This window comes from Hemiscyllium ocellatum, chromosome 4, assembly GCF_020745735.1.
Source record: "Hemiscyllium ocellatum isolate sHemOce1 chromosome 4, sHemOce1.pat.X.cur, whole genome shotgun sequence".
Lineage (NCBI taxonomy): Eukaryota > Metazoa > Chordata > Chondrichthyes > Orectolobiformes > Hemiscylliidae > Hemiscyllium > Hemiscyllium ocellatum.
This window is the reverse complement of record NC_083404.1, coordinates 38,255,108-38,283,107: the sequence shown is the minus strand read 5'-3', so window position 1 is coordinate 38,283,107 and position 28,000 is coordinate 38,255,108. Positions and strand designations below refer to the sequence as shown.

The window sequence follows — 28,000 nt, the reverse complement described above, 5'->3', positions numbered from 1 at the left end:
CTCTGGAGCAGTAATCAGAATGTGCATGTGAGCAGACACAGCATGGTGATCATTGATGTGCATGTGCACTTTAACCAAAAAGTCTTGAAGCCTGGTCAAGCCTTTGGATAGAAACTTGGGAGTGTGGAATCTTACCAAGTTTCATGACTTGCAGGTAGTTCAGGGCAATGCAATATAGAATATAGTGGCTGATGCAAGGTTGTTCAATGGTTGGTGACAACAGGTGGCTGTGAGTGGTTCATGATTTGGCACAGTCTGACATTTAAATGAAGGAACAGAGCAGAGTAGGCTACTTGGCCGTTCTAGTCTTCTCTATCATTTTATCTAGGTCATGTTGATCTGATTGTAGCCTCCATTCCACATTCTAACTTACCCTAACTTTTTTTAAAATCTGGGTTGTTTTGAGATTCTTGTATTTTTGTCTATTATCTTGCCATGGCATTTTGGTAACTGAATAATTGAATATTTTCCAAATTTCATTGATCAAGGTATTACTATCACCTTGGTGAATGCTGCCTTTGTTATTTGTGTGAATGCATTGAGGTTACTTTTCCTGTCCATGTGGGATGTAAGAAGGTTTTTTTGGTAAACGGGAATACTTGAATAAGTTATTGGATTTTAATTACTTAGGAATTCCTATGCTGAGCAGCTGTTCTTTCATTTTAGTGTACAAGAGTCATGTGGACCCCTCCTCTTCGTGAGAGCTTCTCCTATCCATTTTTAATTTTGCAGATGCTGCTTTTAACCCGCATACTAAGGTACTAACCTATATCTTTCTGTTTGAAAATTCCTTGTCTTTAATTGCGATTGCACATGCACTCATGTTGACATTAAAATATTTTATATATATTTTCCTTTCTATAGAAAAGTCTGTATGGAAAAGAGGACCTTTGTTTCATTTTGTATTGCAACCATTCTCTTCCTGCTTCCATGGCAGTTTGCACAGTTTGTGCTCCTGACACAGGTAAGGAACGTGGATGGAAATAGTAAAAGTTGAGATTTCCTTTGCAGACTTAAAAGAAACCAAGTAAACTTAAAGTAACGGATTGTAAACAAACACATGCTGTACAATGCCATTGCTGTCTCTTGGACAGAAACATTTAACAGAATATATGAATGATCAGTATGTTTAGCTTTTATGCTAATATTTTACATTTAGATTATACAATTTTGATGTTTCTGATTACATAAAATCCGATTGAAAACTTCAGGTGATTTTGAGTAGCCGGTGTCTCTTTACAAATCAATATTATAGGCCAGATAACCAAAATCTCAGTACATTGCAAACTTGTCTCTGCTTTAATAAGATGTCATCCTGCAGGCCAAATATTTTGCTGACTAGCAAATAGTTTTTAATGCCCTGATTCTTCGTTATGTAGGCATCTAAGCAGAAGGATCCCATCTGTCATTTGTAGAACTACAAGCTATATAATTAACATATATGCCTACTTGACCTGGAAACAGAGATTTCTGAAGCATATTGTCTGTTTTTGTATAGTGGTGTATTTAATAATTAATTCAGATTGATGTACCATGCTGAAGAGTTAGAGTGCATAAGTGTCTTTCGTGCTCTGTCTGGTAAAGCTATAACAATCCAGATGTCTGAGTGCTGTTCCTGAATAGTTAATGGCTCACATCACTTTCTCATTTGTATTTCAATTGTAGTAATATCACCACTTTATTTCTTGTTGAAGTCTGGTTCATCAGTCAAGCAGGCATAAGGTTAAGGAATGGGGATGGTGGGGGAATCTACTATCACCTGATTAGCCTGCCACAAAATTGGCAGTGAAGGCTGCATTGAGGTTTGGGGTCTTTGGAAAGAAATGCTTTATCGTACCTCTCCACCCAGAATGTTTGAGCAGGGTGTAAATGTCTGTGGAGTTAGTAAGCTTCTAATCTTGTGGATCTCAACTCATCTGAATTTGGTGCTATCTATTTATGGGTTGGGTGGATAAAAGAATTAACAGTTGGTGAATCTCACCCCCTGACGGCATCAGATTTCATGTATTGGTCAGCTTTTATTAGGTTGATTCCACCATGATGTCCCAATGGAACTCATTTTAACATCAAATAAATTGGATGTTTTCTTGTGAATATGTCGATGACGATGAAATTGTATTTCTGTTCACTAAACTGGTTGGTGAATCTTTTAGTATAATGCAATTGTTTGAACCTTGGGATTTATTGAAATACATTATTTACTGTGTTCCTTTTTTTGTGAATTATATCTGTGTGAGATATACAAAGAATTAGTATTTCTGTTTTATTTTGATTCGGAGTTGATTTCTTTCTGTTTAGTCATTGTACTTTCCTTAATCTTTTAGGTTGCATCACTCTTTGTAACTTATGTTTTGGGCTATATTGATGCCTGCAAGCTGCTAAACATCCTTTACGCTCACATGGTAAAATAATCTCTGTTCTTTTGTATTTTGTACTGAAAAGTGGAAGTACAGTATATTAACACAAATGTTAAGTAAGGATTTTTGTTTGTAATAGACACAGCAGCAGTATAAATATTGATAATTTAGCTGAACAGAAACTTGTGATGATTTGAAATGGTTTTTTCCTATTCATTACCCTCTTAAAAACTACTTAATTTGGAGGAATCCCTCCTTTTGGCTTCTGTTGTCTGACTGACTTAATTGTAGTATTTCAAGTTCCTGGATTTAACTATTGCTCCTTAGTCCTGGCAGTGCAAATGGATTATTCATATCCATTTTAAGTCCTGGGATTCCAGTAATATGATATTCATTGGTTTCTTTTGCTGCTAGAAAGGAAAATATCTGAGTTTTTAGTTTCTGATTTTACACTAGGCTACAAACTTGAAGAAAATATTTGAGCAGAAACAGGTTTAATCAGCAAATTAAGGATTTTTTTTGAAAAGGGCTATTTTTAATGTTGCAGAAGTAATAGTAAGCCTAAAGACTGGGAATCTTGGAACCAGCATAGCATTAATAAAAAGTTAACTTTACAAGGTAAAAATAGAACATGAGATTAAATTAGCCAGCAATGTAAAAGCAGGTTGTAAGAGTACATGAAGAGTAGCTAAAGTAAACATTGGTCCCTTAGAAACAAAGATGGGATAAAATGTCATGGTAAATATGAAAATAGTAGAGACATTAAACAAGTATTTATCCTCTGTCATCGGAGTGGAAAAAACAAATTACACAGCAGAAATCATGGGCAACAAATGAAGTAATAAGTATGAAAGACTCTAATTTATTATAAGCAGAGAGTATACGTTGGAGAAAATTAAGGAGCTCCAATCTGATAAATCCCCAGGACTAAATGGCCTTCATTTTAGAGTTTGAAAAGAGAACTGTATAAAGAATGACTGTACATGTCATCATGAAGTTCTAAAATTCCCCAGATATGGGAGTAGGCCCTGCAGATTGGTAGCTAGCAAATAAACCTTGCTGTTCAAGAAAGGAAGTGTAAAGCTCAACATCAGTTCTTGAAAAGCTTGAACATTTTGTTGAGAGAGTATTTAAAAGTCCACTTAGAAAGTTTGTAGTATCATCGGACAAAGTTGATATTGGGGTTTTATGGGAGGGGAATGAAATAGTCCAAAGAATATTTGGATACAGAGTTAACTCTGTTTCTCCATAGAAGCCACCAGATCTGCTGAGTTCTTGTTTTTATTTCAAATCCCCAGCACTCATTGTCTTTTGCCTTACTTTACAAAAGGGGTGTACAAAGTTAAAAATCTCAACACCAGGTTATAGTCCAACAGGTTTAATTGGAAGCACACTAGCTTTCAGAGCGACGCACCTTCATCACCTGATAGAGCTAAGTGATAGAGTGTAATATGGTGGGGAGAGGTTAATCACATTTGTCAAAAGAATTTTTTTAAAGTGTGAAAATTGTAAATGATATTCAGAGGGACTTGGATATATTTGTTCAAGGAACCCAAAGTTAGCATGCAGATACAGCAAGCAATTCAGAAGGCAAATATGTTGAATGCTATTGCAAGAGGATATGCATTATAAGAATAAGAAGTCTTGTTACCGTTATACAGGGCTGTTGTGAAACTACACCGGGGTACTGTATGTAGGTTTGGTCTCTACATCTGTTGAAGTTCATAGTTACACTGGAAGCAGTACATGTGTAGGTTTACTAGCTTTGTTTTTGAAATATGATGGTTGCTTAGTGTTGAGGGGCTAACTTAGTTGCTTTAAATTACCTTGAGTTCAGAAAAATAAAAGGTGATCTCCAGGAAACCTACAGGATTCTAAAAGGATCTTGACCGTGTAGAGTGAGATATTGTTACCTATGGCTACTCAGCATTGATCACATTAGGGATCAATCGTTGTAAGTGAGTTTAGAACAAATTCCTTTTCTTTTGAGAATTCTGTAATCCAGCTGTTATGGATGCTGCATTGGTGTTACATATTCAAGACTGAGGCAGATTTTTTTTGTTGTAAGGTAATTAAGAGATATGGAGAGTGAGCAGAAAAGTTGGAGGTCAGTTGGAAGGTCAATCATCGTATTGGATGGTGGCAGAGGTTTGAAGAAGCTTTGCTTCTAATATTGGTTTCAGTAAAGAGGGCCTGTAAAATCTCACAGGCAATATATGGTGAAAGGACCCTGCTTGGATTAATTTTCAGAATGTTAACTGAATAGACCGCAAGCTGAAAAGAAAATGCACTTGTATTTTTTTTTCTGACATTGAGAACATTAAGTTAAAATATTTTTAGTTTAGTTTTTTTTGATTGATGAAAGAACTGCAATTAGAGGAAATAGCTTGATGTGCATCTGGCTTCAGACAATAAACAAAGGAAAAGAAGATTAGAGTTATGTGCAAGAACGCTAAAAAACTAAGTAACTTTTATTTAGTATGCTGGTTTAAATCATCAGCAATAGTTGTCTTTCTGCATTTTGTTTTCAATCAACATCATACATCGTATAAAACAAAATACGGAGGATGCTGGAAATCTGAAGTAGAGAGACATAGTGGGAATATCTAGTAGGTCAAGCTGCAATCCGTGGAAAAAAAATGTAGTTGATGTTTAAAATCAGTGATCTTTCATCAGAAAGTTCAATGGCCTATCTTGTTCATGATCTGATTGTTACTGCACCAAAAAACAGAAGTTTATTCTACATAGGGTATTTAATTGCGTTTTGGATAAAATTGAAAGAGTGTAAATGTGGCTGTGGAGATTATGGTTTCTTTGGTGTAATTGGTGTGATAAGATTTACAACAGAATTCAGTGGTGTGGAAAAGCAGGTCCCACTCCAGTTCTCTTTGAAATCAGGAGAGTTGTGTATAAATATTAATTAGTTATCAAGTATTTTAAACACAATTGTGTGCCCACACTTTTGGTTCTTTACTCTTCCTATCTTCACTGTACATACAAACTTCCTGGTGGTTAGAGTCATAACTGACACATAGAAAGATGAAAGTGGTTTTTGGAGGTCAGTCATCTCTGCTCTAAGACATCTGTGCAGGCATTCCTCAGGGTAGTGTTTTAGGCCCAACCGTCTTCAGCTGCTTCATCAATGAGCTTCCCTCCACCATATGGTCAGAAGTAGGGACGTGCACTCACTGGCGAACAATGTTCACCATTCACCACTCCTCAGATGCTAAAGGAGTCCATGTCCAAATGCAACAAGATCTGGGCAATATCCATGATTGGGCTGACAAGTGGCAAGTAATATTGACATCATACAAATGCCAGGCCATGACCATCACCAATATTAGACAATCTAACCACTGCTCTTTGGCATTCAATGGTGTTACCATTATTGAATCCCCTACTGTCAATATTCTTGGGATTATCATTGACCAGAAATTCAACTGGAGTCACTACGTAACCACAGTGGCTACAAGAGCAGGTCAGAGACTGGGAATACTAAGGCAAGTAACCTTCCTGTCTCCCCAAAGCCTGTCCATGATCTACAAGGCACAAGCCAGGAGAGTGATTGAATGCCCCTCACTTGCCCTGGAAGAGTGCAGTCCCAACAACACTGAAGAAGCTTGACCCTATCCAGTACAAAGCAGCCTGCTTGATTGGCACTACATCCGCAAGCATCCACTTCCTCCACTACCAAGGCTCAGTAGCAGTGTGTACCAGCTTCAAGATGCACTGCAGAAATTCACCCGGGATCCTCAGACAACATCTTCCATACCCACAACCACTTCCATCTAGAAGGACAAAGGTAGCAGATATATGGGAATGCCACCACCTTCAAGTTCCCCTCCAAGCCATTTACCATCTTGACTTGGAAATATATCATTGTTTCTTCACCCTGTCAAAAGTCTGGAGTTTCCTCCCTAATGCCTTTGTAGGTCAATCCACAACAGGTGGACTGCAGCATCCCCTTCTCAAGGGCATCGGGAGACAGGAAATAATGCTGGCCAGTCACCATCACTCACATTTCACAAACTAACAAAGAAAACACGGCTTTGTGAGGGGCAGGTCATGCCTCACAAACCTTATCGAGTCCTTTGAGGATGTGACTAGAAAAGTTGATGAGGATCGAGCTGTGGATGTGGTGTATATGGACCAGCAAGGCATTTGATAAAGTTCATTCAGAAGGTCAGGAGGAATGGGATAGAGGGGAACTTAGCTGTCTGGATATAGAATTGGCTGGCCAACAGAAGACAGCGAGTGGTAATAGAAGTAAAATATTCTGCCTGGAAGTCAGTGTTGAGTGGTGTTCCACAGGGCTCTGTCCTTGGGCCTTTGCTGATTGTAATTTTTATTAATGACTTGGATGAGGGGATTGAAGGATGGGTCAGCAAGTTTGCAGACGACACAAAGGTTGGTGGTGTCGTTGACAGTATAGAGGGCTGTTGTATCGGGACATTCTCAAGATGCTGAGAGGTGGCAGATGGAGTGTTTAACCTGGATAAATGCGAGGTGATGCATTTTGGAAGGTCGAATTTGAAAGCTGAGTACAGGATTAAGGGTAGGATTCTCGGCAGCCTGGAGAAACAGAGGGATCTTGCTGTGCAGGTACATAGATCCCTTAAAATGGCCACCCGAGTGGACAGGGTTGTTAAGAAAGCATATGGTGTTTTGGCTTTCATTCACAGAGGGATTGAGTTTAAGAGCCATGAGATCTTGTTGCAGCTCTATAAAACTTTGGTTAGACTGCACTTGGAATACTGTGTCCAGTTCTGGTCACCCTATAATAGGAAAGATGTAGATGTTTCGGAGAAGGTTCAGAGGAGGTTTACCAGGATGCTGCCTGGACTGGAGGACTTATCTTATGAAGAGAGGTTGACTGAGTTTGGACTTTTTTTCATTGGAGAAAAGGAGGAGGAGAGGGGTCTTAATTGAGGTGTACAAGATAATGAGAGGTATACATAGAGTCGAAAGCCAGAGACTATTGCCCAGGGCAGAAATGGCTAACACAGGTCATGGTTTTAAGCTGGTTGGAGGAAAGTATGGAGGGGATGTCAGAGAGGGGTTTTTTACACAGTTGAGAGCATGGAATGCGTTGCCAGCAGCAGTTGTGGAAGCAAGGTAATTGGGGACATTTAAGAGTCTGCTGGACATACATGTGGTCACAGAAATTTCACGATGCATACATGAGGATCAATGATCGGCACAACATCGTAGGCTGAAGGACCTGTTCTATGTTCTTAAACAAATTTTCCTCTTCAGCTTTATGTAGAAACTACCATGAAATAATTGCAAGTGGATGTTTCTGGGTTGAAAAAGCCCTGTTCTTCAGGAATAGCTGAGGGACATGGTGAGAGTTTTCAAGCATTTTATCTTTTACTTTTTTACTGCTTCCCTCCACAGATATCCTTGCTGATTTGTTTTGTGTTAATGTTTGGAAATGCCATGCTGTTATGCTCCTATTACGCTTCATCTCTGGCAATCATTTGGGTAAGTACATTCTGTCTAGCACAGCTGTAACCTTTATCCAGCATATTCAAGCTCTCTTTCTATTTCTACTTCTAGTTTCCTATTCCTTCTCTCTACCTTTTTCTCTGAAATTTCTTTCTTTCTCTTTCATAGTCATAGAGATGTACAGCACAGAGAAATAGACCCTTCGGTCCAACTCGTCCCGGCGAACCAAATATCCAACCTAATCGAGTCCCACTTGCCAGCACCTGGCCCATATCCCTCAACCTTTCCTACCCATCCAGATGCCTTTGAAATGTTGCAATTGTACTAGCTGCCAGCACTTCCTCTGGCAGCTCGCTCCATACAAGTACCACCCACTGCGTGAAAAAGTTTTCCCTTGGGGGGGGGGGTGTCTCTTTTTTTGTGTATCTTTCCCCTCTCACCCTAAACCTATGCCCACTAGTTCTTGACTCCCCCACCCCAGGGAAAAAGACTTTGTCTATTTATCTTATCCGTGCCCCTTATGATTTTTATAAACCTCTGTAAGGTCACCCCTCAGCTTCCAACTCTCCAGGGAAAATAGCCCCAACCTATTCAACGTCATCCTATAGCTCAAATCCTCCAACCCAGGCAATATCTGCGCAAATCTTTCCTGAACCCTTTCAAGTTTCAAAAAGAAAGGAGATCTCTTTTCAATAGGAAGGAGACCAGAATTGCATGGAATATTCCAAAAGTGGCCTAACCAATGTCCTGTACATGTACATGACCTTCCAATTCTTGTACTTAATGCTCATGTTTTGGCTCTTTGTCTCACTTCCTGTGAACAGAATGTGAAGTAGTGCTGCAGTAGCATAAGAACATTGCTCTGATTTGTTTTTTACGTGGGTTGGAAAATTACTGTTACACTCAAGAACACATTCAGGATGTGGGTTTAAATCCAGTTTTGTACTCCTCTGCAATGATGTCTTCAGTTCTCTAGCATTCTGCTCCATTATTGCCCACCGATGTATACTCTGCTGTGTCCCTCCTGTATCCATGCCATACTTTGCTCTATTTCATCTCTCTCTTTGAATAATGAATACTGCAACAGCTTGTGTATTAACACACACACTACTAGCTTGAGGATGGTGCCTGGCCCACAGTGTACAATGCAGTTCTCTGCATAGCAAACATCAGTGTACTTATGTGATATAGTACATGTCTCAGGAGACAATGGTGACAGCTGTGCTGTATGTTACTTCTCAATTGTGGAATGTTACCAATTTTCAAACTGTTCAGTTTATCTAAAGCTGAAGATGCATCAAACAATCCAGGATTTGTTGCATTAACAAAAATGCTTGATTTACTTAGCAAGTCAAACACACCAATGGAGGAAGAAGTAGAGTAAACATTTCAAGTTAATAACTTTTTGTTGAAACTCATTTTTGATCACTTGGCAGAGTCTCCAAATTCAAGCCTGTAGCCAAATTGAGGAAGTAGTCAGATAATATCAGGATTTGTAGGTATTTGTAGGCTATGCCTCACCGAGCACAATTCAAACGTAAAAACACTTTAACTCAGTCTTAAGCTTTGAACACTTTTTGGAGCAAAGCAGTTTCTGCTAAAAGCCCCATAAAGCATGATGTCATCAAAATGCCTTTAAAACAATGAATGTGGTCTCTTGAAAATTACGAACCTGTATCAATGAAGTACAGCTAATTAGAAATAATTACATTTGTCTTGTGGTATTAGTTATTGCTGAAACACAGATCTTTGATATTGTTACACTATTTGAAATAATATAATTTATTTTTATAAGTGTAATTTGATAATTATTGTTCTAGGATCTGTCTGGCTTTGAAAAACATTTTTCATTTGTGAAATGTTGAATTTCTTCATTTAAAGTTATACTACTTAATTTTGAGTTTAATTGATACTTCAACTTTCATTACATTACTTTCTTGAGTATAAACCAATGGTTTATTTCCCTATCTGTATAGTTTATTTAAAGGAAATCTTACAGGGAATCTTATTAATACCTATAATTTCTAAAGTTGCTTTACAGGTTAGACGCTGAGAGGATATTGCTTTTGGGGAAATAGGTAATACAGTTTCAAAATGAGGGATTTCCTAATAGAGATGGAGATTAGGAGGAATTTCTCCTCTGGGATTGTTAGTGTTTGGTATTCTTCTTCCCAACAAGCAGTGGATTCTGGGTCATTGAATGTACTCAAAAGATTTTTGACAAATTTAGTTTTTTGTGGTACTGCCTCACCCATCAGTTCAGCAGTGATCTCTGGATGATGGAACAGGCTCAAGAGACCAATTGTCCAACTCCTGCCCTGATTTAGTATGTTTTTATGGAAGAATAATCAATGCATTTGATGTTTCAGTTTGTTAGCTTTGAATGTACATTAAATTGATTGGATGTTTCAAAGAATCACAGAATTGTTATACTGCTGAAAGAAGCCATTCAATCCATCACACCTGCTCCAGTTCTTTTACCGAGTGCCATCCTCCTGACTCTTCCCCATATTCCTGCATATGATTTCTATCCAAATAATCATGTAATGTCCTCTTGATAGCTTGAATTAGACCTGCCTCCACCATGTTTCCAGGCAAGCGTTCATACATGAACTACTCACTGAGGAACATTTTTCTTTTCTCTAATCACTCTTGCTTCATTTGCACATTATGTTAAATCTATGCCCCCTTGTTATTTTTTTTTTTGCAAACTGGAACAGCCTCTCCATATCTGCTCTGTTTAGTACACATGATTTTGAAAACCTGTGTCAAATCTCCACCCAGCCGCCTTTCCAAAGAGAACAGTTCCAACTTTTCAACCTTGTCATAATAGAAGTTTCTAATTTCTGAAACCATTCTTGTAAATTGCTTCTGTACTCTCTAATGCATTCACATATTTCCTATATTATGGCACCCACAACTGTACACAGTAATCTAGCTGAGGATACAAAAGTGTCTTGTTCAATTTCAACTGCATTTATTTGCTCTTCTCCTTTGTCACGATTAATCGAAGAGAACGCTATATGTTAAGTGCTCTCTCCACCTGTTCTGCTACCTTCAATGATTATGCACAAATGTTTATCCTGATTGATTTCATTGCTGTTGCCTGGGATCCCTTTGACATGGTAGCAGTTTGCAAATGAAGTTTGGAAAAGGGAATCCACATCACAGCTTGCTGGGTCTTTGGGAGTAGCTTCTTCCATGCTTGCTCCATGGCGAGTGCAGTCATTTTGCCATTGTCAGTGAAGTCTGGGCCATGAGGAGCCTTGACCATTTTGAGATGCTAGAAAGAATCAGTTAGGAGTGAGAAATGGCCAAGTACAAATATGCTGGATATATGTGGTTAAGAATCTGACCCTTGTGAAAATAAAATTCTATTAGATACTTCATTACAGTTAGCCTCTGATAATCATCACTAACAATCATTTCTTCCTACCCCTCAGGGATTGGTTGCTTTTCGATCACGTTTTTGTGCATATTGGCCACGATCTGTTGCATATTCATGGGTAAGTTGCATTTTCTACGGCACACGTAATATAATCTTTTAAAAGAAACATAATGTGCAACTCTCTAGATTCTGACTTAAGAATGTAAAAATATGGGCTTGCATATTTAATCCTTTTTTTTTTCCCCCAGAATTTGGAAGGTTGGTGTCAGCTTATTTTGAATATATCAGTGGTGATGTGATCTTGATTGTTTACGAAGGCCCAGTGATGATCACATTAACAACATTTCAATTTGTGGTGCAAACGATCAATATCACTGAAACAAGTTACATAAAACCTGTATAAAAGGACACATGTGAAAATCACTTCCTGAGGGGTTCAAATAATTTGCATGGTAAAATTTACAAGAAGCATTTTGAATCAATTGGCTCTCAAATTATGATTTGTGGTAGACTTCAATATACCAAGCCTATTTTACAACTATCTTTTCGCATCAGAGGTTTGTGTGGCTCTTTTGTGTTGCAGCTCTCTTTCATGTCTGCTTAGCTTTCTGAGAAAGGATGCTAGACGTTAGTTACCCTTTTTTATGTTCCCGTTTTTAGTTAGTAAAACGGAGGTAACAGTGGGCAGCAAGGTGACACAGTGGTTAGCACTGCTTCCTCACAGTGCCAGAGACCCAGGTTCAATTCCCGCCTCAGGCAACTGTCTGTGTGGAGTTTGCACATTCTCCTGTGTTTGCGTGGGTTTCCTCTGGGTGCTCTGGTTTCCTCCCACAATCCAAAAATGTGCAGGTTAGGTGAATTTTCCACGCTACATTGCCCGTAGTGTTAGGCGAAAGGGTAAATGTAGGGGAATGGTCTGGGTGGGTTGCTCTTCGGAGGGTCAGTGTGGACTTGTTGGGCCGAAGGGCCTATTTCCACACTAAGTAATCTAATCTAATCCATTTAAAAAGTGTATAAGTGGGGTGTGCAAGATGCATTTTCATACATAACACTAATGAATCAGTGCAGGGATGTGATAAAGGGACTCTTCTAGGTGAAGAGTACTATGCAATTTCAGGCAAATTCCATGTAATTGTTAGGATAAGTAATGTAATGCTTTAATAGAAATGGTAGATATTTTGGTTAATCTGTTGCAATGAGTAAATTAATTTTGGAATTTCTGAATTTGGGGTGATGGAGTTGGTGCACGTGCCCTGATTATCATTTATCATTATTTCTCTTTGTGCTGCCCTCTTCACTGTACAGTGCCAGAATATATTGCTTCCCCAGGCATGCTATCTGAGCAGTAGAGAATCTGGTGTGCCCTGTCTTACTACAAACCTTTTGAGTCATTCTTGAATTGGTTACATAGAATTGAGTGGTGTTTTGAGTCCCTTTTAAGCATGCACCAAATTTTTGAACCCTATTTCATGTTCCCAAATGGCCAAGCTCTGAACAAGAAGCATTTCTAATGCAGGATCACAGCCAAACTACTGAATCATGCTGCCACCACAAAATGCAACAGTACTGATGCTTATAAAGTTGGGCAGGCATAAGTGGCACTCTGCCATTCTTCACTTGAGCTTCCATCCATTGGGAAATCCAAGCTGCAAAGTGCAGGCCAATTCTTTGTAGTGTTGACTGGATTGTCATGCATATATTTATTTGCAGCATTTTTATTTCTTTGTTCTGTGCTCTCTGAGAAAATTAGTCAAATCACTCTTCGCAGGAGCGCAACCTTGAATTGATTTTAAAATTGCAGATCTTCCAACCCTCCTGTGGAAGAGAAACAACACTGGTACACAGATCCTCAGCTCCATTGAAGATAGAAAATGAGCAGGACAAGATGTTTGAAGGGGACAATGTTAATGACCTTTTTAAGACAGTAAACTGTAATGCTGAGTTTGCATAAATCAAGCTGTCGCTATCTCAGGATAGGCATGAAAAGTTTCAAGAAGTACAGTGGTACTTCGCTGTAGAAAACATTTTACCATTTGATCTAATAGGGCAACACTTGTTAGTCAAAAATTCACTAGTGGATTAATGGAGGCCCATAACACACTGGTCTCAATAAATTTGCTTTCAAAGGAAAGCTCTTGGATGTTTTGAAGCTGATTAAAGCAGAATTAAGAATTGTTTAAATCTCATTTTTGATTTAGTTTTGAAAGTTGAGAACTTGAAATACTATTATACTTCTGAATAATTTTATTATTATTTGAGAAAATATGTGGTTTGTTTCCATTCGTTCTGTGATTATTATGCCTGTCTGTGTAGAATGGAAGGAGTACTTATGATCAAACTGAGGTTTTCACATGTTTTGTTTCATTTTTTCTGCAAGTGAAGTGCTGTCTTACAAAGATAATTTGGTACATAAAGAATAAAAATGCTGTAAATGATTTCATTTAGGACCCAGGGAGATATTTACATATGGAAGCTGTGGCCATGGCTGAAATATTAAATGAATGCTTGGCAACTGTTTTTAACAAAGAAAATACTGCACCATCATGATGAAAGAAAAGATGGTTTTGACACATGAAATATTGAAAATTAATAAGGTGGAAATATTGGAAAGGCTGTTTGTACTCTCGATTTATAAGGCACCAGTACTGTATGTGATGCGTCCAAGGATACAGAGGGACGTGAGGTTGGAAATTGCAGAAGCATTGGCCCTAATTTTCCAGTTTTCTTTAGATTTGAGAGTGATATCAGAGAACTGACGACAATTGCAAATATAAGACCCATATTCAAAAAGGGCGTAAAAGTAAACCCAGTACAGACCAGTCAGTTTAAAATTTTGCAATGCAAAGGCAGTGTAAAACTTCAAAAGGTCATTGACAAGTTGGTGGAGTAGGCAGATGTGTGATAGATTAAAGTTCAATGTGAAAAAATGAGATAGCATCCTTTTCACTATCGTCAAGATTTGTGACAATAAATAAATCATTCATTTGGTAGCAAGAACATAAAAGATACACTTTTTTTAAACGGAAAGGGGTATTCTATAGGTTATACAGGGACTGAGACACCTGTCTGTGTATGTGCATGTTATTATAGGTGACAAGACAAGTGAACAGCCCTTTTTAAAAAAAAGCTTATGGTATCCTGGAATTTATTCATAGTGGCATAGAGTACAACAGATGGGAGATTTTACTACTCCTCTCTAAAACACTAATTTTAACTTCAGATGGAGTGTCACGTGTATTTTTTTTTGCTATACTTTAAGGAGGTTGCCGAAGAGGGTTATGGGAATAATGCTAGAAAAGATGGGATTTGAGAAGTTAGGATTGCTTTCATTGGAGAAAAAACGCAAGAAGGATATTTGATAGTTTTCAAAATCTTGAGTGATCTGAATAGATTAGGCAGGGCACAACTATTCTTACTGGATCATGAATGAAAGGACACAGATTTTAAAGTGATTTAGAAAAGAAGTGCAATATGAGAAGAAACTTTGTCATTCAGATTTGGATTGAACTGCCTAGAAGTGTGATGGAAGCAGGTTTAATTGGGGAATTCCAGGGGACATTGAAATGATTGAGATAATTCAATTGAAATAAACAAGTAGTGGGCAGGGTTGCATGGAAAGTGCGGGAAACTGACACAAAGACGAGCTGCTCAATAAGACAGCCAGTGCAGACACGTTGGGCTAAATGGCTGCCTTCTGCACCATAACGATGCTTTGATTCTGAAGTTTTTTAGAAATAATAATTTGGGAAAAAAAATAATACTCACTTATACAAATGCAGTTTTATTAAGGATAGCTGGCACAGATATTTTAAAAGCAAATTATATTTATCTAATTTACTTTAACTTTTTGATGAGGCGATAGAAAGGGTTGGTGAGAATAATGCTGTTGATGAGCTGGACGATGATTTCCAATGCCATGTTAATAATGTGACGTACAACAGATTAATGCTGGACATCAAGTTAGAGCCCATGTAATAAAGAGGGCAGTTGCCATAGAGACATGAAACTGGCTGAGTGACAGTAAACTGAGTGCAGTTGTTTCACAATAGGTTTATAGTGGAGTTCCCCAGAGGTGGGTGTTAGGACCTTGCTTTTCCTGGTAAGAGATAAATCACCTAGACTCTCATGTACCGGGCACCATCTGAAAGTTTGCAGATGATTAAGAAGCTTGTAGGTGTTCTGGCTATGAAGAAGATGGTGTTGGAAGTTAAAAGAATGTAGACCAGTAAGTGGAAGAAGATTAAATGGCAGGTGAAATTTAATGCAGTGTAATGTGAAGTGATTCATTTTGATGGAAATAATACAGAGAGGCTATATATTTATATATAAAAATGAGGGATACATACAGGTGTGGAGGTACCTAAGCATATATGTGCATAAATTATTGAAGATGGCCGAACAGTGAAGCTTACAGCAACTTCAGCTTTATTATTAATAAGGGCATAAGAGTTGTTAAAAGCTGTACAAAATAAAAACTTGGTCTCAAATGTAGTTTTGCTTACAGTTTTGAGTGCCTTTTTTTTAACAGTGAGGTGAAAGCCATTGAGTGGATGCAGGAAAATTAATGAGAATGATTTGAGGTGATGAAGAACTACAATTTTATATAGATATGGGAAAAGATGGGGATGATTTTCTTGAAGGAAAAATGGATGATAGGAAATTTGATAATTTATTGAAAATCATCTCTGAATGGTAGATATGGAGAAATCATTCCTGCTTGCTAGAGGATAATGAAGCAGAGAGCGTACATGTAAAATGTAATTTTAACAAGAAACAATGGCAACGAGGCTACATTTCACACAGCATGTGGTTAGGGTCTGGAATGCAAAGAGGGCATCTACAATGAAGGCAAGCTGAAGATGGAATTGAGAAGGAAAGAATGTGCTGGACTACAAGGAGTAGGTGACGGTGACACCAGGTGAATTGCTCGTTAGAGTCAACACAACTGATGGGCTGAATAGCCTTCTGTGCTGTAACTATTCTATGGTTATGTAAACAGTAAACCCTCAATATTTGAATAATTTTTCAGGTGGCTAAAGGAACTGTCTGGCTTCTTGGAACGATAGCGCTCAAATTCGTTGCTTCTAAACTATTAGGAGTTGCAGATGACGTAAGTATCTATTTTAGGAAAGATATAGAAGCCCTGCACAAAAAAAAATTCTAATTTACAATGCTTATTTGGCCAAATGCAAGCATTAATTGTTCAGACTTGTTAATTGCAGATCAGTACAATTGGAGCTGCCATTTACTCTGTTAGTGGTTTGTATTTTGTGGTGATGCCTCAACCTATGTTGTCTTGTTTACTGGGAGATTAAATTCCCTGCTATGAGCTAAAATCAGGAATGTTTTTCTAGCCTGTTGCACATTTCCTAGTAATCAGCTTTTGAGAGATCTGGGTAGATTCTTGGCTAGCAGAGGTAAATGCTCCAGAAGCGACTGGTTTTGATAAATTTTTTTTTGTCATTTGTCCAACCAAATGAACAATTGCTTGGCCAAGCGTAGAAAAAAACATTACACTGGGCTATTGCTTGTTGGAAGGATTTAGTAATGTGGAGAGCAATATTGGTCATGTAAACTTTCCAAATGTCTTCTGCAAACAGTACCCATTCTGGGAACTTTGGATTAATTCACCAACTTCCAATGCAAGAGCACAGTGAGCTGAGTTAGCAGTGTTGTAATTCTCATCGGAGTGAAGATTGATGAATATACCCAGAACTCCTCTTAGTAGTCTTTTGTCATCAGTTATGCCTGGCTCATGACTGACCACATGTTTATGACCTTTTGTCACATTTTCCAGTCAGTTCTCTTTATTGCTTATAAGTTAGTTTGGATTTACTTGAAGTCATCTTGTTATAAAGGTGAACTTGCACAGTCATTAACATAGCTTTCAATCTTGAAGTGTAGTATCTTTTAGGTCACTTGATATCTGTATTGTTTTTCTATTTGTTTCCCACATCAGTTCATTCTAAGCTTTAATCTTGTGTTGTAGTCAGTTTCAAGACTGATGTACTGTTGCCATGTGCTAATGAAATGTTCTCGCTATATGTTTCCTTTTGCTTCCAGGCGCACATAAGTAATCTACTGAAATCGAAGTTCACCAACTACAAGGATTTTGACACGCTGATGTACACATGTGCTGTGGAGTTTGATTTCATGGAAATTGAGGTAATCTTTTAACAATGTAGATTATATTGAAATGAACATTGGGGTATTAATCTTCAGTGAACAGAGTAGGAATTGTAATCAGATCCCTACTGTATTTATATACTATGGATATTGGTGAACAAAGCATCCCAAGAAGCTGGTGAAAGAATGGGTTTTAAAGACGTCCTGTGAGTGGCCTTTTGTTCCCACTCTCTCAGCTATAGTGACCTCATGCTAGAAGTCATATGTATCTATTCCCTATATCACAACTCTAAGTTAGCACTATGGAGATCCAGCCCCACTATTCCTGGACCCATCACAAAATTTAAAGTTTTTTAAACTTTTGCAAAGATTCCCCTACTTACCTGATTTTCATACCCACATTGACAAGACCTAATTCTTGTTTCTGACCTAACAAGTAATTATACTCTGGTTATAGTTATTACCATCAGTGTATAACTCTAATTATTAAAACTCTAATCCACAACACCTTCTCATGTACACTGACCTAGGTAGAAAAAAATCCATGTATTATGGGTGAAGAAAGAACTGAGAAAGCAGTTTAGTGGTTGTTGCTCACAGGATCTGTTGAGGTGGTTCTTCTGCTGATCAGAGTGCTGTTTCTTAGTCTTGATTTTTCAGGTTTGCAAGTGATTGATATAGAAGATGACTTATCTATTAAAAGTGGCAGCTTAAAGCACCTGCTGAAGGAAAGATAATCTGATTTTCCTCCTGCTTACAGTGCCTTTTATTGCAGAGAACGGAGAGAGCTCCTAATCTGGTGGTTGTTGAGACTTCTTCCTGTATCTTGTTCATAGCTTTAAGCTATCTGAGAACCAATCATATGATTATTGGGACACAGAAGATCTTTTGTGTTGATTTGTGGACTGGTGACCAGTTACCATCTGCTACTTGTCAACCAGAGCTCCATTTGTACATGACCTATCAGCTCCAATTTGTCCAGGCCACGACTGTGGCCCACAGCTAAAGAGACCTTGTTTACAATGCGTATTGGGTTAATGCTTTCAAACCTTGCTTTGCAATTCCTGGTTTTCAAGACATGATATTTACTTTAGCAGCAGTTCTGTCAGGCTAAGAGTCCTGTGTGTCAACTCTCTGTAGTAGTGATGTCAGGCTAAGAGGCAAGGAATCTAGTACACACTGCTGCAAACGCACTTTTTTTACTTCAGTACTCAGCAGGCAATGCATCCATTTATGGAGCATTGTCATCGGCGATGCAAATTGATCACTGGAATACTTTCTGGTATTTTCCTTTTATATCAATAAGTTATGTTAAACAAAATTTAAATCTGTAGCTTTTTGGAGCATGTCACCCTGGAACCTAATTTTTATGTTTAAAAGCAGTGTTTTCATGAAATGCTTAATGTATTGGTATAAGATTCCTCTATCAACAGGGGATTAGCCTGTTGAATGTACAGAAAGGATGGTTTGGCACCAGTTTGACATTCAATCTCCATTTATTTTACTGATGCAAAGGGTCATCACTTAAGTCAGCATATAACTTTTAATATCTGCTCTGCTATTCTTTTGAATGTGCTCTGCTTCATTCACTGTGCTTAGTGGTAGTTAAATTTTCTCGGCTATCTTCTGATTCACATAGGAAAAAGAGTAGGATGAGGAACTGATGTGGTTTGGTGTGTATACCTTTACCTTCCCCCGGCAAATGTCTTGGTTAGTTTATTATCCAAGTACTTTTCCTTTGGAAATAACCTGAATCTCTGCCCCTGAAAATGTGTACTCTATGCTCAGCCATTTCTGGTCGCTTCTGTTTACTGAATTTTGTGACTTTTTCGAGTTAAAATTTGAAATGTCATGTCATCTTTCCTCCATTTCTGTCATGTTTGATAAACATGACGACATATCAATGGTCAGTGAAGAAGCTCTCGATCCTTTTCAAAATTTAAGTAACATTCCAATAATACAAATATTGAATGATTTCTCAAAGAGAAAGTAATTACCTGAAGAGTAATTTGAGAAATTGCATTACTGACCGGAAATGCAAGAGAAGAGTTGCTATGTAATTAGTGGATTGAGCATACATCAGCACCAGCAGATGTGGATGTTCAATCTGTTGTCAAGACAAGTAAAGCCTATAAATGCACCTAGTTATGGCTGTTTTTGAGGAAGTTGTGTTCCTGCACAAACTGACATGGCTCTGTCCAGGGAGAATTTCTTAGAACAAAAGGCCTGTTCTTTATTGAAAAAATTGCAGTTCTTGTGGACTTCCCCTTTTTAATAAGAAAATGGGGAAATTGCTCTGTTGAAAGTTTTAAGCTGCTAGAAGTCCAAGGGATCAACAAAACCTAAATATTGAAACCTTGCTGAACCCTTCTCTAGAGTTTTGAGGAATGGAAAATTTACATAGAAATTTACATGAGATTCTTGAAGGGCTTGGTAGGGTAGGTGCAGAGAAGCTGTTTTCCCCAGTTAGAGTCTAGAACTAGAGGTCATTTTTCAGGATGAGGAGTTGACCATTTAGTATTGAGATAGGAGGAAATACCTTCACTTGGGGGCTGCAAGACTTCTGAGTTCTTAGTTTTATGGGTTGTGTTTACTCAAGTAAATGAATATATTCAAGAGATTGATATCAGTTTGGCACTGAGGTAATCGAGAGATATGTATCTTCGTAATCCTATTGAGTGGCAGAGGAGGTTTAAGGAGCTACGTAGCCAGCTGCTCCTCTGTCATACGCTGTTTCATTAGATTAACAAGGTGGTTGAGGGAGGGCAACCTTTGTGCTCCTCTTTCGTTTCATTTTCTTTAACTCTTCTAGTCTATCTATGAGTAAGTAAAAGAATCGAAACACTTGACGTGTGCCAATAGACTTGCAGGTGAAGAGTAAAAAGTGAGTGATTAGACAGACTAGAGTTCTTCTCTGGTGCATGGGCCCAAATTGAGTAGGTCATCTGATTTTTTTTTAACTGGATAGGTTCTCTAAATAAATTAGAGAATATTCTTTGGAGTTTAGAAAAAAAAAAGGTGATTTTCTGTTTTAATTAAATGTTCTGAATGGATAGATACTGAAATATTGTTTCCTGCTGATTTGGAATCTAGAACATGGAGACACAATCTCAACAATGGATAATGACCATTTAGGACTAAGATGAGAAATTTCTTTGCTTAGATTTCATGAATCTTTGGAATGGTATATTCTAGAGGGTGATGAATAGTTTATTTTTGAATATATTCAAGACTGAAGTCTAATTTGTTTGGGCTTTAGAAAGGATAGGGTAAGTGGGCAAGAAAGTAGAGTTGAGGCAGAAAATCTGCAATGATCTCTATATGGTAAAGTGGGCTTGAGGGAAAGAATGCTCTACTAATTTTCCTCTCATTCATCATCTTACCTGTCCATCTTGCTATAAATTCCACTGAGTCCAGCTGATGATTCTCCTGTCAGTATTTCCTTGTCTAAGGGATTTTCTTGGAGTTCCTGAGAACATTGCCCATTATGACGACATAATCCCTGAATGGAACTGCTGCTAACAAAGTTGGCACTCTATTGATGTCCTTCAAAATACTCCTAACTTCCATAATTAAGTTCATTGACCCCAAAGGGCAGGTGGAAGTAACACCGGATGAAGAAAGTGAGAAAATACCAAATTGAGTTGAGGAAATAAAAGATTCCCATGCATTATTTTGGATTCTGATTGTTCTTAGTATACAAAGTAAATTTTGTGTCTGAAGGAATATCAATCATTTTACAACCATAGATTCACTCTCAGAAGCTCACATACAATAGGCAATGTAGAATACCAACAATGAACAGTAATTTAAATGTATGACATGGCTATATTCTCATACCAGCAATGTGGACATAGAGGTGCCTGGAAGTTGAGTAACAATTGCATGTTGAAACTTAAGCTCCTATTCCACTTCAATTGTGATTTGGCGTGTTTGGGTTTTTGCTATTTCAGTTTGGGTTAGGTTGTTAATACTCTTTGCATGATGGCTACTCTGTTCTGAAAATTGGGTTCTTGTGCAACATGAGACGCAAATACATAATGTGATACTCTCGAGGTTAATAAGACTTTAAGGGTGTTCTGTGCCTCTCAGTTTGACTGATGTGCCTAAGCCAAAGGTATGATTGATCCTCTGAAGCTGTGATCTAGCTCTAATCACTAAGCTCACTCAGGCTTTCTGAGTAATTGAATGAGTTAATAATTTCAAGTTGTTAATTTATATTCTGACCAGTGATACCTGAAACAGTCTCAAATGTAATTGGGTTTTAAAATTAATTAATGATATTTGCCCTTTTTTAATCTATCTTGTATGAATTAATTGGGAAGGGTCTATGCTGTAAATGTCTCCGGTTAATTCTTTAAGTCTGACTTGCTGGTGAGTGAGGCTGCATGCTTCAGTGCTAGCTCCTGAACGTAACCTGGCTTTTCATAACTGGTTAACTTAGCAGAAAGTAGTAGTCCTGTTAATCTGTCTTTTTATTTCTTGTTTTTAGACACCTCTGAGATACACCAAAACCTTATTACTTCCAGTGACTGTCTGCATTTTTTCTGTTATAGCTTCAAGGGTAAGTCCTGTCATTTTGTTTTGTATTTTGGTTGATTGTGAGCTATGCTACCATAATCAAAACAAACCTCCATATGAATGATTCAGTTGTTGGTGATATTCTATTTATAAAATATTCTTAAATCATGAGGCAGTATATGTAATAACTTTCTTTGAAGTGGACCTGAAAGAAATGATTGAAGAAAATTATTTAAAATACATTTTAAGATAAATAATTTTCATAGGTTGGGTCACTGAATTATAACTAAAATGATTCCTTAACTTGCTTTATTTCTGAATCTTTTAACAATTATTTGTCAAACCCAATTTACATGCTTATTCAACACAGTCAAGGACATGACGACATCAGGTAAATCATTACCTCCTTCCCATTGCCTGGTTGGAACCGGAGCATCACTGAGCAGCCTACTGTCCCAAGGTATCAGCAGATACAGTATAGATTATTGAAGGTTATCAACAACGGATGAATGATGAGCTGCAGAAATCAGTCTAACATAATGGTCAGAGGTTCACTGTTTTTTACAAGTACCTTTTTTTTAAATGCAGTTACTCACAAATCTTCAATAAATGCACTATCACTTGCTAACTCTCTCACGCAATAATTACTGTTAACTGCAGCACAAAAGCAGAATAGATTGGGCCATTGTGGTGTTTTTATGTGAATCATCTCTCAGCCTTCAGTGTGAACTGTCCGTTCAATCCTGTTCTCCAGTCAACAATTTTGTTGTACTACTTTATACTTTCAGGGGAAATTCATTTTAATCATTGATCAGTTGTATTTCACTTTTCTGAGACTAGCAAACATTCCAGTCCTGCTGGATGTACCCTCAACACTGGAACTGCTGTAACAAGTGACCATACTGCATAATGAGTTGAATTTCATCTATTTATATTTTTTTTGTTCCCATTTCTGTTCATAAATAAAAATAATGCTCACCATGGTCCCCTGCAGCACTGACAAATTTTCCTTCAATAGACTGAATGGATTGATGGTGTCTTCCCATGAGAATTTTTTTAGATGACCAAAGAGCACCAACATGAATTGTTTTAGTTTATGCTTAACCAACCTGATTGAAGTTTTGAAGAGGAGTGACTAAAGTATTGGACAGAGAAATTCCTATGGAAACTATTTATATGGACTTTAAGATGTTACTTCATATGGTCTTCCATAAGAGATTGTTGGCTAAGATTGAAGTTCATTGAATTAAAGATCTATTTGGGAATTTGGCTGGGTACCAAGTGGTTGAGTAAGTGTAATGAAAATGAGTTACTTTAATTAGCAGTATATGACTAGTGATGTCCCACATTCATCTGTTTAAATCTGAAGTGATTTGTTAATAGCTTGTGTTATTTGGGTAGAAAACCATATATCCAAGACTCTTGGTAGTTTAGAACTTGAGTATTGCTGAAAAAGAGAGATGTCCTGTTGAAGCTTTTCATCTTGCACTCTTCAGGACAGAACTGCAAAAATGCCAAATCACAAAGGGAAGAACCATTTGTACTGGATGAGAAGAGGGTGCTGATTAGTTGACAGGTAAACTCTGGTAGAGGTATTGCCATGGAGACTGCACCAGGGAGCAATTAACTGCTTTTGAAAACGTGGCAGTTAACTAAATAAGGATGTAAAAGATGATCTCAAATTGAAAAAAACACTATAAATCTGCAAAAATTAGTGGCAAATCAGGAGATTGGCAAAGAATGACTAAAATGATCAAAAGGGTTATGAAAGAGAGCTAGTAATATAAAAACAGATGGTAGGAGTTTCTACAAGCCTTTGAAAGGGAAAAGAATAACTAAATCTGGTGTTGGTCATCTATGGGGAGTTGGATAATGGAAAAGGGAAACGATAGAGGCTTATTTTGTCTGCCTTCATGGTAGAAGAATTCAAAAACTCAAAGTCAAGAAGTGATGGGCAGGGATGAACTTGTATATTAACACCAGAAAAAAGATGCTAGTGAAGCAGTTGGGCCTAAAGGTTGACAAGTTCCCAAGATGGCCTACAGTAAATGGTCATAAAATGAGTAGAGTGCTTAGTCATTAAGTGCATGCTGGTCTGGTAGATGGAAGAAGAAATTGAGAAAATATGGACCAAATGTAGGTAAATTAGGCTAATTTAGTTCAGGAAACCAGGACTGCTTCCATGCTGTATGACTGTAAATGGCAGTACAGATAGTAGATGCATTACTTATAATCGTATAAAGATTATGGAAGGGTCCCAGCAGATCGGAAAATATTAAATAGTCAGGTAGAGTCGACATAGCTTTATTAAAGGAAAAGTGTCTTCTAACTAATTAATTGAGTTTTTTAGTAAAGTAACATCCTCGTTGGATACTGGTGTTTCAGTAGATGTGGTATACTGGGATTTTGCAAACGGCATTTTAGTAAGGTTGCTGTCCAAGCTATAAACGTGTGATTTAAGTGGAGCAGACTAACATGGCAAAATAATTGGTGAACTATCAGAAAGCAGATACTAAGAATAAATCAATCTATTTCAGGTTGGTAAGCTCTAATCAGTCGAATACCACTGGGATTAGTGCTGGATTCTCGGCTATTTCCAATCTAATCAATGTTTTGGATGCAAGGACCAAATAATATTGTGACTAAATGACAAAGTTGAATATAATAGTAAGTCGTCTGCAAAGAAATGTAGGTAGATCAAATGAGTGGTCAAAAAGTTGGCAGATGGGGTATAATGGGATAAATGTGAACTTATTCACTTTCAGAGGAAGAATAGAAAAGTAGTATATTAGTTAAATAAAGAGGGGTTATAGGACTTTATTGTACTGTGAGATCTAGAAGTCCAGGTCAATGTTCTCTCGTAAGCTGTGTGACACACTGCCACTGGGATTTTCAAAGCATGCTCGTGCACAGGCTTCTGCCTAAAGAAACTACTGTGGTGTGTAGACTTCAGAGGTCCTCTCAGTGAAAAAAAATTGCAAAAGGGATTGTTGTCTTGGTACTTCAGTCACAGGAAGTAAGTATGGCAAATAGTTAAGAAGGCAAATAGAATATTGTAACTGCAAGGGGAATGGAGTAAGGAGATTTTATTGCAGCCATGCAGGCCTTTGTGAGATACCATCTGTATTAGTATGCATAGTTCTGATCTCCCTATTTGAAAGAAAATAAAATAAAATTGCTTTAGAACCAGTTCAGGAAAAGTGCCCCGAGGAAGAATAGAGAAGCAGTATGCAAGTTAAATAGAGAGTGTTACAGGACTGTATTGTCCTGAGGGATATGGGGTCGTGGTTAATGTTCTCTGTGTAATGCTGCTGCTGAGGACATGATGAACTGATTTTATGAAAAAAGAATAAGCAAATTTAGCTCATCTGTTGGTGTTTAGAAGTCATCGGTGTTGTTATTGAAGCTTATAATATCATGAGTCTAGATAGAATGGATCCATTCTATGTTTCCTCATGGGAGAGACTAAAGCTGGTGGACAATCTAAGAATAATAGTCCCTTTTAATACATAGAAGAGGAAAATTATTTTCTTGTAACGGGTTGTAAAAGTGTGAAATGCTCTTTCCTAGAAAGCACGGAGGCTGGGTCCTGAAATCCGTTCAAGGCTGAGTTAGATTTTTGATGGACCACTGTGTTGCTTGTTATGGGATTCAGACAGGAAATTGGAGCTGAGACCACAACTAGTATAAGTCTTATTAAATTCGTCAAGGCTTTTCCATGGGGCTTGCACTAAGGAATGACTGTGTCCCCCAGTTTTTTTTCTTGATTGAAAAATCTACAATGTATGCATTTTCTATTTACAAAAGACCCTGCATGTGAATATATGTAACTTTTTGGCACAAATAGGTGCACCACCTTGCAAACTCAATTGATCATCTTAAATTGGTTGTTTGTGTAATTCAAGATTATTTTAATAAGTATTGTCTGATCATGAAATCTCTTTTTAATGTTGAGCACTGTCTTCTGAATATGGCGAGCATTAGCTGCATGGCTACAGTTCGAACGCTGCCTCTGATGTATAGTTAAAAGGGCTTACTATTTAATAAAATCTGCTAGTCTTTGGTATATATGGCCTACATATTTGGCATCACACCAACACAGAAATTCATATACCACCTGCTGATGTTAGGCAGGTTTTCTTGGCTTGATGACAGAATCTGATAATTAGAGAATACCATATGTTGCTGTTATATAGTTGCAGTGCGAACCTTCTCTGGTTACTCATATTTTGAGACACTTTATGCTTCCAGCTATATTTGAGCAACAAGTAAAGCTAACCTTTTCGAGCTGCTGCAATGCAACAGCAACCTATTCTCCACAAAAGGATGCTGCTGTCAAGCTTAATGTTTCCTGTCTACCATACTGAATAGGAATTTATTATGAGTTTTAGGGCCATTGTAATGCTGGGTATGGAAGCTGTGCATCCAAGTCACTGACAGATTATGTTAAACAGCACATCCCATCAGCTGTTCACAACAGGTAGTGTACAGACTACACCCAATCATCCTATGCTTGCACATCTCTCAATAGTGTCTGAGCTTAGATGTAATTCTGTGATTGGGCAGCACTTGCTCTAACTTTGGTTCCTGCTGTAATTTCTAACACAGTTTCAGTTTGAGCCCACAGAATGCCTCAATTGCATGTGTTAAAAACTTTGAATATTCACAAGTGGGGCCCTGTCTTTTGCAGACCAAGCATGTCTATGCATTGCATCCCTTTCAGCCTTGGTGACACCGTTCCCTGATGCATTCCTCATGGCAATGACTGATCAGTCAAATTGCCTGGTTTGGATATAAGCAGAGCTGCAAGTATTTTTACAGTTTACTGTCCCCTGATGTATCCTCCATGGCATTGCTTCTACCAAACAGTACCACCTTTTCTTGCAGTATAAGTTGTTATCTTTTGAGATTTGGTTTGTTGCGATTAGGGAAAACAAAAAGATTTGACAATGTCTTTTTTTTTCTCGGAAATATCCAAATCTGATGATGACACTAGGGTGGACAACATTGAGTGGAGGAGATAAACTATAAATTTATGGAAAGATATCATTGCTTAAGTGAATAAACCAAACTAGCAAATAGGTTTAAATGTTGGCAATTCTAGAAATAAAAGTATAGAATACCCCAGAAAGCATGTCTTCAATTATATCATTAATCACTTAAAAATTATAGGAAAAGTAGTCTGAAATATAGAGGATTTATGATAAGGAAGTATCTAATTTATATTCAAACAGGAGCTAGTTATTCAGCCCCTCAAGCCTGCTCTGCTACTCATTGAGATCATTGACCTGTAACCTAACACCATTTAGGAGATGGTGAGGACTGCAGATGCTGGAGAGGCAGAGTCGCTTTAAAGTATGGTGCTGGAAAAAGGACAGCAGGTCAGGCAGCATCTGAGGAACAAGAGGGAGGACTGATGAGCAGTTACGCCCAAAATGTCAACTCTTGCTCCTCAGATACTGCCTGACCTGCTATGCTTTTTCCAGTGCTGAAATTGATTAGAGTTTTTGCCCAATTGGGTAGTGGGCAAAAGGTAGATATATGGAGTAAAATTACAGATTAGTTATGATTGTGCTGAAATAATGGAGCAGGTTTGAGGCATTTAATGGCCTCCTTATTTTTGGAGACATTAATTACTTAAATATCCAAGAGTATTCCTTTTATATAATTTTTACATGCTCTTTGATATAATGAAACACATTTACTTGCCAGGATATTCTATATTTATATTTCTACTTTCTAGATTTTTTTTGTCAAGTGCAGCAAGCCTTTTATTAACCAGCACCCATGCGACCAAAGTGTGCCAGTTGATCACGTATTCCAGACAATCAAGAGGTCCACATAATCAATGTAAAAACACACTAAGTAATAGAAATGTAATGCAGGGGGTATACACATCACCGTTATACTTTTTATTGACAGCTTAAATCACTTAAATAATAATGCAGTTTTGCCTTTAGCATTCTCACTTGTGATTCAGTTGACTGATTGCAGTTATATAATTCTTGTCAGTTTTAAAGTGCTGGTCCATAGGTGCTAGTTTAAACAAAGATTGCTGTAATATGAATTTTGAAGTGAAACATAAATGCTCAATTCTGTATTGTGAAACATAGGGCAGTCGAGCTTATTTGGTAATTGGTGCATATTTTGTAATACTCAA

The 28,000-nt window shown here is 37.7% G+C and overlaps 1 protein-coding gene across 3 annotated transcripts in view; it reads left to right on the top strand.

The window, feature by feature from the left end:
- Positions 1–28,000, top strand: part of dpy19l1l (dpy-19-like 1, like (H. sapiens)) — a 77,412-nt gene that overhangs the window by 18,464 nt on the left and 30,948 nt on the right. For all 3 annotated transcript variants that reach the window (XM_060822966.1, XM_060822968.1, XM_060822969.1), the window contains 8 exons: positions 667–758; positions 865–964; positions 2,325–2,402; positions 7,755–7,841; positions 11,249–11,311; positions 16,223–16,303; positions 17,257–17,358; positions 21,812–21,883. In XM_060822966.1, the coding sequence (XP_060678949.1) occupies positions 667–758; positions 865–964; positions 2,325–2,402; positions 7,755–7,841; positions 11,249–11,311; positions 16,223–16,303; positions 17,257–17,358; positions 21,812–21,883 (675 nt within the window). The remainder of the gene's footprint in view (positions 1–666; positions 759–864; positions 965–2,324; positions 2,403–7,754; positions 7,842–11,248; positions 11,312–16,222; positions 16,304–17,256; positions 17,359–21,811; positions 21,884–28,000) is intronic.